This window comes from Geotrypetes seraphini, chromosome 3 (genome assembly GCF_902459505.1).
Source record: "Geotrypetes seraphini chromosome 3, aGeoSer1.1, whole genome shotgun sequence".
NCBI lineage: Eukaryota > Metazoa > Chordata > Amphibia > Gymnophiona > Dermophiidae > Geotrypetes > Geotrypetes seraphini.
This window is the reverse complement of record NC_047086.1, coordinates 290669754-290689568: the sequence shown is the minus strand read 5'-3', so window position 1 is coordinate 290689568 and position 19815 is coordinate 290669754. Positions and strand designations below refer to the sequence as shown.

General features: G+C 41.7%; 1 protein-coding gene across 3 annotated transcripts in view; it reads right to left on the bottom strand.

Annotated features, from left to right (window-relative positions):
• Window positions 1–19815, bottom strand: part of PLD5 (phospholipase D family member 5) — a 441162-nt gene that overhangs the window by 187584 nt on the left and 233763 nt on the right. For all 3 annotated transcript variants that reach the window (XM_033939664.1, XM_033939665.1, XM_033939666.1), the window contains one exon: window positions 8728–8911. In XM_033939664.1, the coding sequence (XP_033795555.1) occupies window positions 8728–8911 (184 nt within the window). The remainder of the gene's footprint in view (window positions 1–8727; window positions 8912–19815) is intronic.

Below are 19815 nucleotides of genomic sequence, written 5' to 3'. Positions count from 1 at the left end.
TTATCTTAGGCCCACACGAAGAATACATCTGTTCTCCTATCCGACAATAAAAGTCTTCCACTACAAAAGATTCTTGGACAGAACTCTTGCCTTCCAGGCAGGCAAATGGAACGATTGGCTTAGTAAAGTTTTCGCACTCTCATCATCCTACTTTAATTTTAGAAAACTGGTAAAAACGAGCTTGTTCAATCGATTTGTTAACTAAGAATTTACTCAACTCTGCTTACTCAACCAGCAACCCTAATGAACTATATAGCTTTCATATTCCTTCATTATGTAAGATTGTATTGCTGACTTGATTGTAACCTCTTCGCTGATTGTCCAGCGCTTCTTGCTGTAAACTGCCTCAAACTTCTACTGCTTTGGCGGTATATAAGAATAAAATTATTATTATTTTTATTAGCAGCACCTAACTTTGAAAAATCCTTCTCAGAGCAGCTCCATTACCAACGGGAGCTGCCCCAGCGCCTCAACAACTCCTCGCTGCTGGACTCCTGCTCGGGACGGTGTGAGAGACGAACTCCGCCTCCTGACAGCCCGAACAGCGCCTAACTTTGAAAAATCCTTCTCCTCAGAGCAGCTCCACTACCAACGGGAGCTGCCCCAGTGCCTCAACAACTCCTCGCTGCTGGACTCCTGCTTGGAACGGTGTGGGAGACAAACTCCGCCTCCCAACAGTGCCTAACTTTAAAAAATCTTCCTCTTCAGAGCAGCTCTACTACCAATGGGAGCTGCCCCAGCGCCTCAACAATCTCCTCGCTGCTGGACTCCTGCTCGGGATGGTGTGGGAAATGAACTCCGCCTCCCGACAGCCCTAGCAGCGCAAAACCTTAAAAAAAAAAAAATCCCTTGCTTCAAGAATATTGAACTTCTTAACCTCAAACATATCTCCTGTGAACCAAAAATCATCTACTTCTCCTTCCTCCGCCCTGAGCCACTTGTGCTGGTCAGATCGGGCTTATCTCTGCCCTTTTAAAGCTCCGGCCCCTCTCCAGCCTGTTTGAGGGTCACTGAAAATTCTCCCCCAAAGCTGCTCTCTAGAGCTGAGGAAATAGGAAGCCATTGCCATCTCCGCCCTCCTCCCTTAGCCCGACACCACTTGTGCATGAAGAGACTGAACTTGTTATCAAATCGTTTCTTAGCTACATACTAATTGTCTACCTCTGACCAAGTCCTTACACGAAACAAATAACTGTTAAGCTCCACCTCTGGTTTTATCTTACTAGTAGCAATTGTTAAGTTCCACCTCCATTTGTATCTCACTAGAAACAACTGGGTGCTAAGTCTTCATCGTTTTTTAGTCCTTCCTCCATTTCACTAAGTCCTCACCTGAACTCAGTTTTCTCTCCATCCTGTCTTATAAGCTTCTGCCCCAATCCTCTCATTGGTTCTCCTTGACCTCACCATGAAACCACCTTCTTGGCTCCTTCTTCTCTTACTCTGCTCATTCACCAACACTTCTCACTGCCAAAAACCTCTCCCCCCCAAACTTACCTGACTCCACAAACTCCAGGAATACTTGCCCTGGCCTCAGAATCCCCGCACTAGTACGCACCAGAACCCACCCCTTCAAAAAAACCCCAAGGAGTCAACTACACCTCCTTAAAGTCTTTTCCTCCAGCCAACCTACCCAACCTTACCTCTGACTCTCTCACCCCAGTTCCACACTCTACTGTAACGCCAGATCTGTCCGCAACAAGACCCAAATACTAAAAGACCTACTTGGAGACTTTGATCCGAGTTTCTTGTGCATCACAGAATTATGGATCAAAAAAGATGATTTATTCACACAAAACGAACTCTGTCTTCCTGGTTACCATGGCCTCTTCTCTCCCAGAACTAACCGGAAAGGAGGAGGTCTGGCTTTGCTCTACAAATCTTTCTTCGATGTTCAGCTCCTTGAAAATTGCAGCCATACTTCTCTAGAATTCATGTTAGCTTCAGTCAACGATGAATTTCACCACTACCTATTAGGTATCTTATTACTATACTGACCACCAACGCCCTGGAACAAATCCTCTGAACTCGTTCTCGAGACCATAACAAGGGCCTTCCTAAAATTCCAGAGACTATTGATCATTGGCGATATTAATCTCCATCTAGACGATAACACCAGCAACCAAATTCAACAACTTCCTCACCTCCCTAGGTTTCACCGTTCCTACTCCCGCCCCTACCCACGAAAAGGGGCATACACTAGACATCATCAGCTTCCTTGACCTGACCGAGCACAAACCTTCTGCCGAAGAAGCTCGTTGGGAACATGTCCCCTGATCCGATCACCTTCTAGGCTCTTTCTGCCTCCCCATTTTCATGTCTCACCTTGGCACTCCATCCCGAGCCACAAATTCTATTACCTACCGCAAAAAATCACAAGCGAACTGTTCTGGACCCAATTTCTCAACCAACTTCCCTCTTTTCCTAAACCTGTTGACCCAGAATCCAACTGGCACAACTGGGTAATCCTTTCCGGGACCACCTACTGTGCTCTTGCCCCTTTATCAACTAAACCTATCTCCTACTCCCGCAAGGCTCCCTTGTATCTTCTATATCACAGGGAATTAAAGCAGAAATGCCGAGCTCTGGAGCGTAAATGGAAAAAATCTAAATCCCCTTCAGACAGACAATCCTGGAGAGACAATATCAAGTTCTATAACACAGTATTAAAAAAAGCACGGAAGAATTTCTATGGTGATAAAATTTCCAGATCTAAAAACCAAAGTAGTACACTGTTCAACATCTGGCGCAACTTAACTTCAAAAACGACTCCTCCTTTCCCCCCTCCTTCCCATCCGCAGACGACTTAGCTAAATTTTTCAACAAAAAGATCACTACCATAAGGAGCTCCTTCCCCCAGCAGTCTCTTACAATTCTCTGGCCCCCAACGACTCTAACCCTATCCCTGCAGATAGATCCTGGACTGCCTTTGAACTCGTATCCGAACACCAGATCTCTAAACTTTGTCTCAAACTGAAATCCTACAAATGTGTCCTGGATCCTTTCCCTTCCTACCTTTACAAGAACATTCCTGCGCAGGCCATCTCTTCTCTTACCAGACTTATAAACTCTGCTTTATTATCGGGCCTGTTCTCCACAGAAATGGGATATATTGTCTTGTCCCCACTACTGAAAAAAGCTGATCTCGACCCTTCCGCACCATCTAACTACCGCCCCATAGCAAATATCCTACTCCTGACTTAAATGCTAGAAGCCATCATCTCTACCCAGCTCTCATCTCATCTAGAGAGATTCTCCATTCTCCTACCCTACCAATATGGCTTCAGACCCAGCTTCAGCACCTAATCCCTCCTAGTCTCCTTAATTTCAAAGGTGCAACAATTACATTCTCGTAACAAGTTCGCTGTCCTATTGCAATTCGATCTCTCTGCAGCTTTCGATGTCGTGCACCATGATATTCTACTTTATCAACTTTCCGAGATAGGCATTGATTCCACCGTCCTAATGTGGTTCTCGAACTTAATACACTCTTGTTCCTACACTAAAAAACACAAATGGCACCATGTCAGTTCCTTGGAAACCATCTTGCGGAATCCAGCAGGGATCAACCCTATCCCCTATTCTCTTTAACATCTATATGTCTTCCCTGAAATTCTTCCAACTATCTCCCCTTGAAACAATCTACTCATATGCTGATGACATTCTCGTCCTTCTCGAGACATATCAGAACCTCACCAACCTCCACGAGAACATTACAGCCTGCATAACGAGACTCCACTCCTGGTCCCTCTCGGTACAGATGAAACTGAACGAATCCAAAACAAAACTACTTTGGCTTGGCACAAAATTAGAACACCTGTCCACCCTCTTCTCACTACCCTCTGGCACCACACTGCAGCTTGAGTTCTCAAGCAAGGTCCTAGGCATCATTATTGATTCTTCTCTCTCCTTCAATGACCACCTCAACTCCTTGGCAAAATCATGCTTCTTTAGCCTCCACATGCTGAGGAAAGTAAGGTCCTACTTCCGCCAACAACATTTTGCCACCCTTGTCCAATCTATCATCCTCTCCAAACTAGACTACTGTAACGCCATCTATTTAAGTCTAACAAAAAAAAGTCTTCAAAGACTCCAGCTAATCCAGAACACTGCAGCCACGTTGATCTTCGTAAAACGCAAATCTGATCATGTCTCCCCACTTCTGGCCAAACTTCACTGGCTCCCAGTGATTTCCAGAGTTCATTTCAAATTCACCTGCCTGGCTTTTAAGATCATTCATGGCATCCTCCCCCCCCCCCTAATCCCACTATCTTATAACTCCTCGAATCCTGACTCCACCAGACCCACCCAAAAACATAAACAATCCTTCCCCTCTCTACATGGTATTCTCTATGTGGGTAAACTGGGAAAATCCCTCCTCTTCAAAATCACAGGTCTTTGGAACAATAATAATAATAATAACAATTTATATACTGCAGGACCGTGAAGTTCTATGCAGTTTACAAAGATTAAAAGAAGGTACAAATTGATTGAACTTAAGAACATAAGAACATAAGAAATGCCTCCACTGGGTCAGACCAGAGGTCCATCGTGCCCAGCAGTCCGCCCACGCGGTGGCCCAACAGGTCTAGGACCTGTGCAGTAGCCCTCTATCTATACCCCTCTATCCCTTTTTCCAGTAGGAAATTGTCCAATCTTTTCTTTAACCCATGCACCGTACTCTGCCCTATTACGCCCTCTGGAAGTGCATTCCAGATGTCCACAACACGCTGGGTAAAGAAAAACTTCCTAGCATTCGTTTTGAATCTGTCCCCTTTCAGCTTTTCCGAATGCCCTCTTGTTCTTTTATGTTCTGAAAGTTTAAAGAATCTGTCCCTCTCTACTCTCTCTATGCCCTTCATGATCTTGTAGGTTTCTATCATGTCCCCTCTAAGTCTCCGCTTTTCCAGGGAGAAGAGCCCCAGTCTCTCCAGTCTTTCAGTGTATGAAAGGTTTTCCATGCCTTTAATCATTCGTGTCGCTCTCCTCTGAACCCTCTCAAGTATTGCCATATCCTTCTTAAGATACGGTGACCAATACAGTACTCCAGGTGTGGGCGCACAGAGAACTGTTATTGAAGAGAAAGAGAACCGTTATTGAAGAGAAAGAGAAGCGTTATATCAGAGAAAGAGTTATACGGGTCAGTTGTCTAGATACTTCAAGAACAAATATGTTTTTAGGCGCTTACTGTCCCACTACGGATCCTGAGCTCCCTCCAATTATTCCTTAAGCACCTGAAAACTTGGCTTTTCACAAAAATGTAATGTTCTCCTCCCCTGTACGCTACTCCAACCCCTTATTCTTCTCTTCCTATATTTAAGTTCTTGTAAACCGTGCTGAGCTCTACATCTGTGGAGAAGATGCGGTATATAAATTTAAGGTTTAGTTTAGTTTACAGAATTTTATCAATGGCTCCCAAACATCCCAAAATTTCCTATAATGTCCCTGCTGTATAGCCAACATGCATTCCATTTTAAAAATATGGCATAAAGATTCCCACCAAAAGGTGTAATTTAACTGATCCCAGTTTTTCCAGTTCTTTAAAATAAGTTGTATGGCAACCCCTGTCATTATAAAGAGAAGTTTGTTATTGTGAGATGATATTTGACTTTTAGCTCTCATTAATGTGCCAAATAGCACAGTATTGTACGTTAATGCCACTGGATTTTCCAATATTTTATTTACTTGATCCCAGATGGATCTCCAAAATTTAAGTATCAAGGGTCAATAGAACAGTAAATGATCCAATGTCCCTACATCAAGATGACAGTGCCAGCATCTATTAGACTTGGAACTATCTAATTTCTGTAAACGAACAGGGGTCCAAAATGCTCTATGCAACAAGAAAAACCATGTTTGTCTCATAGATGCAGATGCCGTACATCTCATCCTCCAAGTCCAAATTCGTGGCCATTGAGCCGCAGTAATCTGATGCTTTATCTCAATGCTCCAAATGTCACGAAGACCAGTCTTTAGTTTCTTGTTAGGTGAGAAGACTTTTACAAGGCTCTGTGGCTAAGTGCAATTTGGAGGAAGTTGACCTTTTTTCCCCTCTGGTTTTCCTGCTGAAAATACAAACCAGCTGATATTCGCAGGCAGTATATTTAAACACTGACGGTTGCCAGATATATTAGTCCTAGATATTCAGTGCTAGGTCAAGTTCGAGCATTGGAGAATATTGGAGGCTTAATCTAGTGGAGTGGCAAAGCTCATGCAGGTCTTGGCCAACATTTAGCGAAGGCCCACATAGGACAGTTATATGAATCCTGGCTGAATATTATCCAGGACCCACATAAGTAGATTTTACTTTTATAAGTGGCCCTGATCCCCCTAAAACAGTGTATCGCAAACTGTGTGCCACGGCAAAGTAGTGTGCCGCAGCGAGATTCTGGGTGTGCCATGAGAGGCACTTCCTGTAGGCGAGTAAGCTGGCGTCAACACCTCTCCTCCTCTCCACCGGCGTAGTAATTTGAGGGTCCACAAGCTCAGGGCCCTGTCGGGAAACCCTCCACGCCTGCATGGACGTTGACGTGATGACAGCATGGTATCATGCATAGTTGACGTGATGACAGCGTGGTATCATCACATTGACGTCTGCACATGCACGGAGACCCTCCGGCCGCAGCCCTGAGTTTAGTGTGCCACAGTTTGGAAATGCAAGACACGGCCCTAAAAAGAGCACCTTCCTTCCTACACCCTCTCCCCATCCTATGAAATTCAAACCCTTCCCCCCCTCTCCCCCATAATGGCTTCAACATCCCCTCTGGTCCAGATAGGTCCCCCCAGCCTACCTGATAGCCCTGGTGGTCCTAATGGGAGCCATGGAGGCAGGAGTTCAAGTTTTAAATTTTATTTAAAATTTGATTTACATGCTTATTAAATATTTATAAGCGATTACAAATCTAAAATGGGGGCACAATAACATACAAAGACAAATTCAAACAGATGTACAAAACTGGACTGGTATGAAATGGGAGAAGGGAAGAAATATATAAGTAATAGTGAAGAAACAAATATATAGGGTAAGAACAACTAGGAAGGAAAAAATAAAAATAGAAGTGTGAAAAAGGCCATCAAAGAATATAAACGATAAATTATTTTCCAAATATAAATTCAAACATTGTAACAATGCAACATTATAATAATACAAATATTATAACTATTCAAATCATTTTATACACATTATATCAATACCATTTGAAAATATAACCAACCCCTCTTCCCTTTTCTTACCATCCCTCCTTCCCTCTCCTAGGACTGCTAAAAAATAGAAATAAAAAAACAAAACAAAACAGAACAGAACAGAACATAAAATTAAATTAAAATCTATCAATCAAAACACGACTTTGCGATGTAGGAGATAATATAAATATAATTTTAAAAAAAAAAAAAAGCAAATTAAATCTTGATCCATTGAGTCTAGGTTTCAAAGGCATCCCTATAATAAAGGAAACTCTTGAGGGAGCCTTTGAATCTATCAAGTGCTGTTTCTTAATGCAGGTAAGCTGGTAGGGTCAAGCTCACTTAATCCTGCCCCTTGCAGCTATCATTGGAGCTGTCCTAAATTCACATGCTTAGCTATATGAGTTCTGGCACTGAATGCTGCTGGCAATCACATAACCTCCAGCTCCTCCCCAACACTACCTGCTGTATTGCCCCTTACCTACCCACATTTCTGGGGCCAATCAGAGCTTATATTGAGTGACACTGTCCGGTTTAGTACTACTGTATATCTGGGGTTAAGTGGCCTTAGACGATTTAGATGGCCAGGAAAATAAATGAGATGGGGACAGAGTTTGTCCCATTCCCCATCCACGTGGGAAACCATCCCGTGTCATTCTTTAGTGTCTATGTCAATTTCAGTCCTTCTATGCCCGCATTCTTCAAAGCAAGGCTTGAGGGTCAGCATCTTTGCCCATTCATACTCTGATTCTTCCCTCACTCCTTCAAGAATGACATGGAGATGGTTTCACCAAGGGGATGGGAATGGGGACAAATTCTGTCCCTGTGTCATTCTGTTGTGTATCCTGTTGGAATTAGTAATCTACAACTTATCTGTTGTCCATAAGTAAGGTCTAAATAACCCTTATATATTGGTCAGAAGCTGCACATACATTTTTTTTCTTTCCTCTACTTCTGCTCTTTGTCAATGGTTTAACTAAAGCCCTTCCTGAGATTAACAAAGCATGTTATGTTTATTTGTGACAAGCCTTTCCACTAAAGTACCCCAGGCAAGATATGACAATCCAGTGGCATAGTAAGGGGGGAGCAGTCTGCCCTGGGCACCATCTTGCTGGGGGCACTGGCACCACTCCTTACTGACACCACCACCACCCTCGGCAGCTCGAGTGCACCCCTTCCCTCGTATCTCTTAAATTTTCCCAGCACAAGCAGTATCCCGAACTTGCTGCCGACGTCAATGTTGGCTCTCTCTGACGTCACTTCCGGGTCCCGCACCTAGGAGGTAACATCAGAGGGAGAACCGACATGACGCGGGTAGCAAGGTCGTAATGCTGCTCATGCTGGGAAAATTAAAGCGGTACGGGGGAAGGGAAGGGGGGGGGCGCGTGTGCGGCGGGTGTGGGAAGGAGCAGGAGGGCGGGGAAGGGGCGCTACCATCCCGGGCACCACTCACCCCCTCGGCTATGCCACTGTGACAATTGACTGTAATTTACAAAAGCAAAGAAACTTTTAAGCTAGAGACAAATACATTTCAATAATTTAATGTACCTGCCGTTCTGATTGAAAGCTTTGTGTGAAGTTTTTAGAGCAGAGGTCCCAGGAGGAAGAGACAATATCCACAGACTTTTCAGCCATGTTAAGCAAGTTCATCCAGCCTTGGTAAAGAGACAAATGTGAAGTAGCATTTTCTGAATAGACAAGACCTTCAGGAATATTTTCTACCAGTGTTACCCTGAATGGAAAACAAAGAACATATATATTAGCCTCAAGCTATTCTTCTGCACATAAAATATTTATTTATTTATTTATTCAGCTTCTACAGTGTTCCTCCCGGTTGTTCGCGGTATTTTCGGACCGCGAACTGCCGACAAGGAGAGGGCAGCAGGAGAGAGCAGCTGGAGCGTCGCGAGTGCAGGAAATCACGCAGCTCCTGACTGGATAAGGCCCGACTTCGTGCAGGAAGAGGCGGTCAGAACGAACCGCGAGTGATTTCCTGCACTCGCGGCGCTCCGGCTGCTCTCCGGCTGCCCTCTTCAGGCTCCCCCATGAAAAACCGCATTTGCGGTTTTTCGAGATTCACGGGGGTTCCTGGAACGGAACCCCCGTGAATCTCAGGGGAGCACTGTATACCGTTCTCCCAGGGGAGCTCAGAACAGAGTACATGAATTTATTCAGGTACTCAAGTATTTTTTCCTGTCTGTCCCTATGGGTTCACAATCTATCTAATGTACCTGGGGCAATGGGGGGGGGGGGGAGGGGTGATCAAGTGACTTGCCCAAAGTCACAAGGAGCAGCGATGGCCTGAACCCACCATCTCAGGGTGCTGGGGCTGCAGCCCTAAACCCTGTGTCACACTCTCAAATATAGGGCTCCTTTTACGAAGCCGTGTTAGCGGTTTAACGCGCTAAACGCGGCTTCATAAAAGGAGCCCATAGTGTGGTAGGAGATAGCATGGCAAGCATTGTCTGACAGAGATGGCAGACATAGTTAACAAAACATGGCAAAACATAACATGACAAACAGGGTGTGGATGGGAAGCCAAGGTCCTTAATGAGCCCTGTGGTATATAAAGCACTATGCATAGAACAGACACATTTAGAATGAATAATTCAGGCTGAAAAATTGTAAAGCACACTATCGTCTTCCCCAGAAGAGAGTCAGGGCTGTGATCTCGCAGTATAATAAGACTTCTTTGTACTGCTAACAATGAACTGGGATTAGAAATTGCTCTAGAGTTAACCTAGAGAGCTTCCGGGATACCTCTGGATTCATTTTTAAAGGTGACAACCCACAGACCTCTTGCATACAGTTCTAATTAATACAGCTACAATTTCATCTTTAATTTCTTTTGAATTCTGGTGAATTTTGTCTGGCCCTAGCAATTTAAAAGCTTTTGGCTTACATTCTAAAGGGAAAGTAGATTTATCCCTATTGACATTTTTTTGTCTGGTATCTGATTCATGTCAAATTTTCAGGACCTGTCAGGAAAATATGAAGGCTCTAAAAGGGTATTCTGTTATATCTACACAGGAGTCCGTGTGTTATGTGATCAATCCATTGCCATGAACCAGCTTTGCAGAAATGTGTTGATCACAGTTCTCAGCACCTCCCTTATTCCCAGTGGAGTGGAGTGCCCCCTTCAGTTTTTCCTTCTGCAAACAAACTGTGCAGAAGTGCTTCTGATCTTCTCTGCTTATTCTTTTCTTATTTTTGGCTATAAGTTTGCTTTTTTCTGAGGCTTTGGTGGCTTGAGCTCCCCTCCCCCCTATTTGGGGATTCTCTGTCTGGGAAAGGATGCAGATTCCACAGAGTTGGACTGCAGCTCGCAGGGCAAAACCTTTGGGTGAACCTGTGGAATCAATCTGCTGTGTGCCACTTCAAGGCAGGAGAGAGTAGGCAACCCTCCTGTTAATTTTTTTTAAGTTTGGCAGGCATGGGGGGTGGGGGAGAGGCTGCTGGAAGAACTTTTTTTTTTATTGGCACAGATGTTGTATATGTGTAACACAGACACAACATCTGTGTTCATTTTTTAAAAACCTACTCTTTTTTCCTGCCCCGAACAGCTGAGCAGCAGAAGGCTGCTTCGGAACTTCCCCTGCTCAGCTGTTCGGGGTTTGCCCTGCCAGCTCTGTGTATGTGTGAAGTTGCTTTTCCAACGACTGATAGGATGGGATTATGGCCGATCTCCGCAAAACTAATTTGCATGCATTTTAAAATTGGACAATTTGTTGGCCCTACAGCGACTACAGGATATCAATGGACTCTATGCCACCTATTACTAGAGCCTACTACATTGGAGATTATGTCCAGGCCATAAAAGTGGAAGAGAGAAATAAGACTAGAATACTTCAAAGCTTTAATTTAGCAGAATTCTTGGAGAATACTGAAGAATTTGATCATGAAAGTTACTCTTATGAACCAGACCGTATCTACTCCCCCCCCCCCCCTTTTACTAAACTGCAATAGCAGTTTTTAGTGCAGGGAGCCGCGCTGAATGCCCCGCATTGCTCCTGACGCATATAGGAATTCTATGAGCATCGAGAGCTGCACGGGGCATTCCGTGCAGCACCCTGCGCTAAAGACCGCTATCGCGGTTTAGTAAAAGTAGGGGAGGGGGGTATAAATTCTTCAATTGTATGTCTACTATAAAGAACAATTATTTCTGGGCCATAAGATTTTGTATTTTCTGAATTTTCTACAGCCACACAATTGAGGAGGAAAGCTTTTTTGACTCTTAATCCTCAAGTTGTAGCCTTTGATAGAAATTATTTCCTTCAGTTTCTTTGTAAAGATGGGGAGGGGGTAAGTTTTGTGCCTTTACTGTCCCAGATCATTTAAAGAATTTCCTGATTGCTAGGGAACCTCCAATTCCGAGAGTGGTATCATCTCTTATATCAGAAGAACCTATGTCTACAAGGGGACGCTGAAAAGTTCTCAGCTCAGTCAACAAAGTAGGGGCACATTTTTCGTCCTATATTTTTCCGACAGAATGAAAAAAGTGAAAAATCACTGGACTAAGTGCATAGCCCTCTATGGAGACTGCCCCAGCTTTGATGGTTTGGCTGAGAACTTTTCAGCAGACCCTTATAATAGCTAATAAGAGCCTCTGAAACAAATTTCTTTTGTTGCACTTATTTTCTGGGGTTGGTTCTCCTTCTTTACCACTTTTCTTTGCCCCCCCCCTCTTTCCTCTAATTTCTTATTTTTGAAGTTACGGTATGACTATCTTGTGTGGTTTTATTTATTTTGTGATATTTCCTGCTGTTAACCATTTTCTATACCAAATGTTATACTTGAGGTGTAATTAAATAATGCATACATAAATAAATTTTTAAAAAATCAATTATCACAAAAAAACTGGGTATTGCCCTATAGAAACCTTTGTATTATGAGATTTTCTGATAGGCGCAAAATAGGAAAACCATTGATAAATCAAACCTTAAGTGCCTGACTCCTGAATCATCCATGGCATGGTAAGCAGACTGCTCTTTGGAGCAATAACAGTATTTTAACTGCAGATTGAAGGCTCTGTGCAGTCGAGCTTTACACATCTGTTCCACATCCATTTGGCTACTGCACTCCAAGACAAAGCAGCCATGTAGTTGGAATATATAGCCCTGCCAAATAAAGCCTTTCATGCACACACAGAAAACTCACTTCTGGCTATCTCTTGGCAGAAAAAAAATACCCATTAATCACTAAACTGTTTTTCTATATAGGAGGGCGAGAGCGAAACGCTATTCAGTTTCACAAGTAGATTAACTTCACTACCATATAAGAGAGGGTTATACATTTTACTTTAAGAAGGCCAGCAGTTATAGATTTCTCATTAAGTACTCTCCAAATTAATGGTTGACACATTGCAGATAACGCTCTCTAAACATTAATCTATCATTCATTCTGAATTACTTTTAAATAACGTCAGCACCGAAAAAGCCATTCCCTCTTCATGAACTATAAACAGAAGCGTTTTAACAAAGCTTCCAGCGTCAAATTGCACTCTCTTTTTTAAAACATTTTTGACAGGAGGAAAGAATGGAAAATTCCTTTTGATTGTCAAGTTGAATGCATTTCCAGTGTTGAGAAGAGGAAAAGGGGGACCTGCTGCTTGCATTTAAAGGCTGCTAGTAAAAATGAAGAGGCCAATATTCAAAAAAAGCTGAGCTCTTAAATTTAAGCTCCTAAGGCTAGGATTCTAAATTTGTGTTCTATTTTCAACCAAACGTGGAAGCCTGTTTTCATCTCAAAATTCATTTTAATTTAGGAATTTAAACCCCGTCCCTTTTTAAAAAAAAACTGCAGTAGTGGCTGCTGTGTGGCAAACACTCTGACACCCGTTAAATCCCTAGGGGCGTCAGAGCAATTACCACAGCAGCAGCCGCTCCTGCAGCTTTGTAAAAGAAGCCCTAAATATTTATAAATTTAGACTTGCTATTCATTTGTCTAAATTTATACATTTATTCATTTAAGGGGTCTGTTATGAAAGGTTAGCACAAGCTATCTGCCACATTTTATTCCTATGGGCCCTGCTGCAGATAACATATGCTAATTTTATGAAAGACCCCCCCCCCCTTAATTTATTAGATTATTGTTGAAAATCAGTGCTAGGCTTCTAACTTTTTTCCCCCACACTAAATCCATCCCTGTTGCCACTCGCTTTTTATGCCCCCAGATAGGGAATGACACGGTGACAAAATTCATCACCTTTCCCGTCCCCGCGGATAACCGCGGGAAATAATCCCATGTCATTTTTTAGTGTCTATTTCAGCCTCAGTCCTTCTATACCAGAATTCTTCAAAGCAAAGCTTGAGGGTCAGTGGTTGTGGCCATTCATATTCCGATTCTTCCCTCTCTCCTTAAAGAATGACATGAAGATGGTTTACCGCGATTATCCGCGGGGACGGGAACGGTGATGAATTTTGTCACCGTGTCATTCTCTACTCCCAGATTTAGGAATTTGGTGAAATTTTGAGTATACCTGGAGGCGCCTGGGGGAAATTCTGTAAATGGCATCTAAAAAGATAGTCACCTATAATATAGGTGCCTATCTCTTATCAGTCACACTTAGGCGCCTATTACAGAATCGCGCCTAACTTAAAACTTGGGCACTTGTATTGTAGGACAGGGTTTTAAAGGCCTACAATATAGGCACCTAAGTCCTTTAGAGAATTGCGCCTAGTGGTGCTTAAGTCTTTCTCTACCCGTAAACATGCTACTTTATAGGAAGGTGCCTATCTTTTGTAGACTTGCACCTAATAAGATAAGCGTTTATCACCCAATTCATTTTTTTTTTTTTTAATTATGAGTTAAGGGCTACTGGGGTGGTAGAGAGGTGGGCGTAGTAGGTTTTGGGGAGTTTTGGAGGGCTCCCCATACATTATAAAGGGGTTCTAATGAGATGTACTCCTGGCATCCTTTATGTGACGTTCACAGCAGTGCCCTCTAAGGTGCCCCACTGCTCTGTTGGAAAGTCTGTGTGGCCAGTCCATTACAATGATGGCCCCTATTGGCCGCCATGCGGCAAAAGCCCCAAAGCTCTTTAACTCTCTATGGGCTTTTGGGCAGTTAACGAAGTGGTAGCCGCTAGCGCAGCTTTGTAAAAAGGGGAAAAATTAGGCGTCTTAAAGTTGGATGTGCTGATGACCATGATGTCTATGATGACTTAAAAAAAAAAAAAAAAATTTCTGGACGTCTGATGTTTTTGAAATGGACTATATAGGTTCCTAAAAGAAAAGGGGATTGAGGGATACAGATAGAAGTGGAGGTAGGTTACAGGAATAGTCAGCAACCACTTCACAGGACGTGGACCTGATGGGCCGCCGCGGGAGCGGACTGCTGGGCACGATGGACCTCTGGTCTGACCCAGTGGAGGCAACTTCTTATGTTCTTATGACCTTTCCCTGGTCCTGAGTTTTGGACGTTTTACGGGAAACATTCAAAGTCGGACTTAAGACATCCTATCGAAAGTGGCCCTCTACATTTTTTATTTTCCTGCAGGCAATAAAAGGCACAATGAGCTATAGGAGCGGCACTACGTGTCTGCAGGAGCCACCGATGGCTCATGGATTTTGCACTGAAGAGGTAAAGTATTCAATATTACATTTTTCTATTGTTGCACTTTGTATTCAGAGATAACAAGATGAAAAGCTACTAATTGTTTAACTCCTGGCTTCATTATACTTCAAAACCAGAAAAAGGAAATAGACCGAAATTCAAACTAAAGGTACCTTTGAGACATATAAGTGGCACGCACCTTTAGGCCAAGCTTATAGAATTGTCCCATTTCTATTTAAACAATAGTTTATGTTTATTATGTATTTGATACCTCGCTGAATGTCAAGAGTTACAAAACAAAATAAAACAAGCGATACTTAATTTCTGGAAGTCAATTTGGGGACAAATTAATCTTATTCACGGAATCCTGCCTCCTCTTATCCCACTGTCTTTCAACTCCTCCAGTCCCGACTCCTCCAGAACTGCCCAAAGGCTTAAACTAGCCTTCCCCTCTCCACGCGGCATCCACTATTCAGGCAAACTGGGAAAATCCCTTCTCTTCAAAATCACAGGTCTTTGGAACGACCTCACCACCCCGCTGCGGAACCTGAGCTCCCTTCAGTTATTCCGCAAACAACTGAAAACCTGGCTTTTCAGCAAATTGTAGCTCTATCCTTCCCCCCTTTCTCTCCCCCCTTCTACACATAAGTTCATGCAATCCTTTTTCTTCTTCTCTACCCACTATTTTAAGTTCTTGTAAACCGTGTCGAGCTCCATTCTCATGGAGATGATGCGGTATATAAACTTAAGGTTTAGATTAGATTAGATTAGATTATTCTTGAATCAACAATTCCGTTAGCTTATGAAGCCATAATCTGTGGTACGATATTACATCTTAATCCTTCTTTGGATAAAAGCCATCTTTTCTTGATTATGATGGGAATAGCTATCCAAATGATTACACGAAACTGGAAGAATTACGACAGACTTAATTACACATTTTGGTGGGCAAATGTTTGTACCACTTATAAGTATGAGAGAATGCATGCAGAGTATTTGGGGTTTAGTAATACATTTAATAGGGTGTGGTGCCCATTGACTGCATTTGTTGAATCGCACTAACCGTCATGTATCGCTCCTTGTATTAGATTTCCTTGCACATGCAGGATGGGTGGGTGGGGGGAGGGAAAGGTATTCTGATTACTAAAATTACTTAATTATAATATTTTAATTCCATAATATGTCTTCATCTATTAGTTTGGGGAGGGGGGAAATGATTGTTTTATATATTAATTGTGTATTTAAAGTGCCTTCTTCGTAGTGTTTATGTCTAAATTAATTGTATGGCACTGACAAAGTTTGAAAATTAATAAAGATTTAAAAAAACAAACAAACAAACAAACCCCAAGTGATTACAAACAAAAATACAATTAAGTAAACAATCAAATTCCATAAAATTATAAATAATTAAAATCTCAATATCCATTTCCTAAAATTCTGTAATCTAAAAAAATTGGTGTCACAATTGCAGCTCCTCAAACGATGCCCCAAACTAAACTGACCAATTATCAGCTTTTCCAGCAGTTTAATAAGGAAAGTTATTATTGATGGTCTGTACTAGGTATGAATGCTCAATGATTTGTCATTCTAGATCAGCAGTTCTCAATAAAGTCCTTGGGGCACACCGAGCCAGTCAGGCTTTCAGGATACTCACAATTAATATACATGAGCTAGAATTATTTAAGCAATGTGTCATGACAGAATTTCTGTCGAAGGAGTCCCTTCAATTGAAATTCACCACTACAAGCACACTGTTTAGAGTGATGATTGTTTAGAGTCAAAAATATCCAAACACAGAATGATACTTCTTTAGCAGCAAATCCTTATTTCATATAGCAATTTTATAGCAATGTTCTCACACCAAGGATCCTCAGAACGCCATACTTAAGCATTTGGATAATGTAAATAGTGTGGTAGCACTCCTCACTGGAACCGTTTTATATCGGTGTGTAGTATTTTTAACTTTTTATATATTTTCATAGCTTTTTTTTTTCCATATTTTAAAGTGACAGTGCTTACACCTAAAATAATTTAATTATAATTTAAATAGTTTAATTTAAAGTGAAACTTAGCTTCAAAACATTATTGCACCAATCCCCTTCTTTGTGCCCCATAAGATTTGAGTGTTTAGAGTAAAGGCATTTTGACTGATAAGCTGAATACTTTTGGCAATACATCATGTATCATCCCCATCATGTTTGGCTGCCTATTTGGCTAGCATAGTGGTGACTTCACAACCAGCATTTAAACATGGGTGACCTGGGCCTTCACAGATTGATGGGCGGGGCTCTGGTCACTTTGGGCAGACTGGATGGACCATGAGGGTATTTTTCTGCCACTATCTCCTGTGTTGCTATGTATTTCTGATTATATTTGTATTTTGCCTTTAATTATGTGGTCATTTGACTGATAAGTTATAATATAGATGAGATATCTAGATGGTTTCACCACAAGACCCCAAACACCCAAGGCACTACTTCAGCTTTTTTTCGTGCCCTTACAGAGGTGATGTGTTCATCATCGGTCTTTATTTAGGTGTATGTACAAAGCAATGTTAATTTTTATAAAGGGAGAGCACTTAGCTTTTGCCCGACGGCTGCCCAACAGTTTCACTTTACAGTTTCCTCAGGGGCTATGCCTTCTCAAATATCCACATATCGGCCCAAATATTACTAGCTTGCTTTTTATCAGAATAGCATACAGATTGTCCGTGAACTTAAGCTAGCTTTAAGAAAAAGAGCAAGCTAGTAATATTTGGGCCGATGTGTGAATATTTGAGAAGGCACAGCCCCTGAGGAAACTGTAAAGTGAAACGGTTGGGCAGCCGTCGGGCAAAAGCTAAGTGCTCTCCCTTTATAAAAATCAACATTACTTTGTACATACGCCTAAATAAAGACCGATGATGAACACATTACCCCTGTAAGGGCACAAAAAAAAGTTGAAGTAGTGCCTTGGGTATTTGAGGTCTAGATATTACACAAGTTTGTTCTCTGTGAGTTTGGAATCGTTTTTTTTTAACTTAGGTTTTCCCTTTTAGCGGATTTGATAATATAGATGAGCCAATATCTGACCTCTTTCTTATTTTGGGGTTACAAATGTTCAGTGTTGAAGAGCCTTCTGTTATTTTACTTGCACATCAGGTCTTCTTGTCTAGCTCCTGTTTCTTTTGACAGGTTCAGGATACCTCTTTGACTTCTCAGGTCTTGGTGGGGGTTCGGACTATCAAAGAGCATGCTCTCAGCTCTACGGATGGCTTTATTCCATTCATACCTCACTCCCATACATAACCAATGTCAATCATATTTTCCTCATAAACATATCAACTGTATTAACCATGCACCTCCCCCCATCAACCAATGAGGGAGACAATTATGCTGCTAATCTGTTGGGTCCACACCCAGCAGTCTGATATTCACTGCACCTCCTCCTGTCCATCTTCTGTGACAGACTTCACCCAAAGCCAACTCCTATCACCATCCCCCCGGAAAGGGTTACATCAGTTTCCCAGGGGGTTACATTTGGAAAACATTTTGTTAAACAAATCTGTTAAAGATCATACTTAAGTTCTAATTTGTGGGTTCTTAATAAGCTCTTGGTTTGATGATGTAACATCGCGCCTGTAATCTGTTTTTCCATCATAATTACATGAATTATTTGCTTGTATGCAGCACTCAGTTTATACTCCACTTGATGTAGACTAGTTGCAATGTTATTTCCTTACTTTTCCTATTGCTGCTAATTTTCTTGCATTTGCTAATGTTCTATTTGACATCACAACTAAAAATTCAATAAATAAAAATAATTTTTAAAAAACCCACAAAAATATGTACTTAAAGACTGCATTGCCTAAAACAGATTCACAGAATTCAGTTTTTTGGGAAACAAGCTCCTATTTGTGACAAAATGTTATTTGCTGATAATGGTGCACAGTTTTCTTAAAGTGCACACTGATGGGCAAATTCTATAAATGGTGTCTCGATTTTAGGCAGTGGTAGGCATCCTACCGATATCTAATCAGCCAATTTGGATGTACATTTTCTATTTAAACCCCCCCCCAAAAAAAACGGTGTATTTGTGGCTTTGTAAAAAGGGGCACTTAGGTTTCATTGGCACCATTAATTGAAAAACACCATTAAAAAGCAAATAAAAAATTAGCTGCTAGGCACTTACCACTTTGAAGTAGATGTCTACTCCAAGGCGCCTATCAGAAAGTAGGCATGATCAAGGGGCAGATTCTGGGTGAATTATGGATGTGACTTGACTTAGGTGCATTCAGTTAGACAGAGGAAAACATAGCAACATAGTAAATGGCGGCAGATAAATGGAGTTCCTTTTCATAATTTTGATTGAATTATACTGTAAACTGCTTTGATCCTTTTTTGGCTGTATATGCGGTATACTCGTATAAATATTTTAATAAACATAAATACTACACAGTGTCGTTCCTCTGCCCAATAAGGACTTTTTCTTCTGTGTGTGCCAAAACAATCCACTCCATGACCCTTGCTACAAATCTGAACATCAATCGGCTGTTAGGATTCTATTGCCAACAAATGTTTTGACTGTGTAGAAAATCAAGACTGAAAATGTAACCTGTGATACAAGACAGTAACTACTGCCAACTGAAGCAGCCAAATGGAAAATTATGAAGCTCCTTAGCTTAAGTATTAAATTATTTGAATCCATACCATTACAGTACTCAGGAAAAATAATAAGGGGGTAATTCTTTAAAGAGGATACCAACATTTAGGTGCCAAAAACCTACATCAATTATCCAAATACTGGTATATGTGCACATATGGAAAGATTAGGTTCTTACCTCAATAATCTTCTTTCTAGTAGGCAGACACTTTATTCCTGAACCTTTGGGTAGTCAACCCCTTCTCGCGAGAATTCTTGTAGAGAGCCTCATTAGCATTTTTTTGCTCCGCCTCTCATCCCTCTGGGCTGTCCTCCAATACCAGAATAAAGAAGATGATGAAGTGAGATTAAATGGAACCTTCTACAAATATAGATCAACCCACTTGTTTATGATAGTTATAAGTTCAATTTTAGATTAATGAATAGACCTTAGTTGATCTA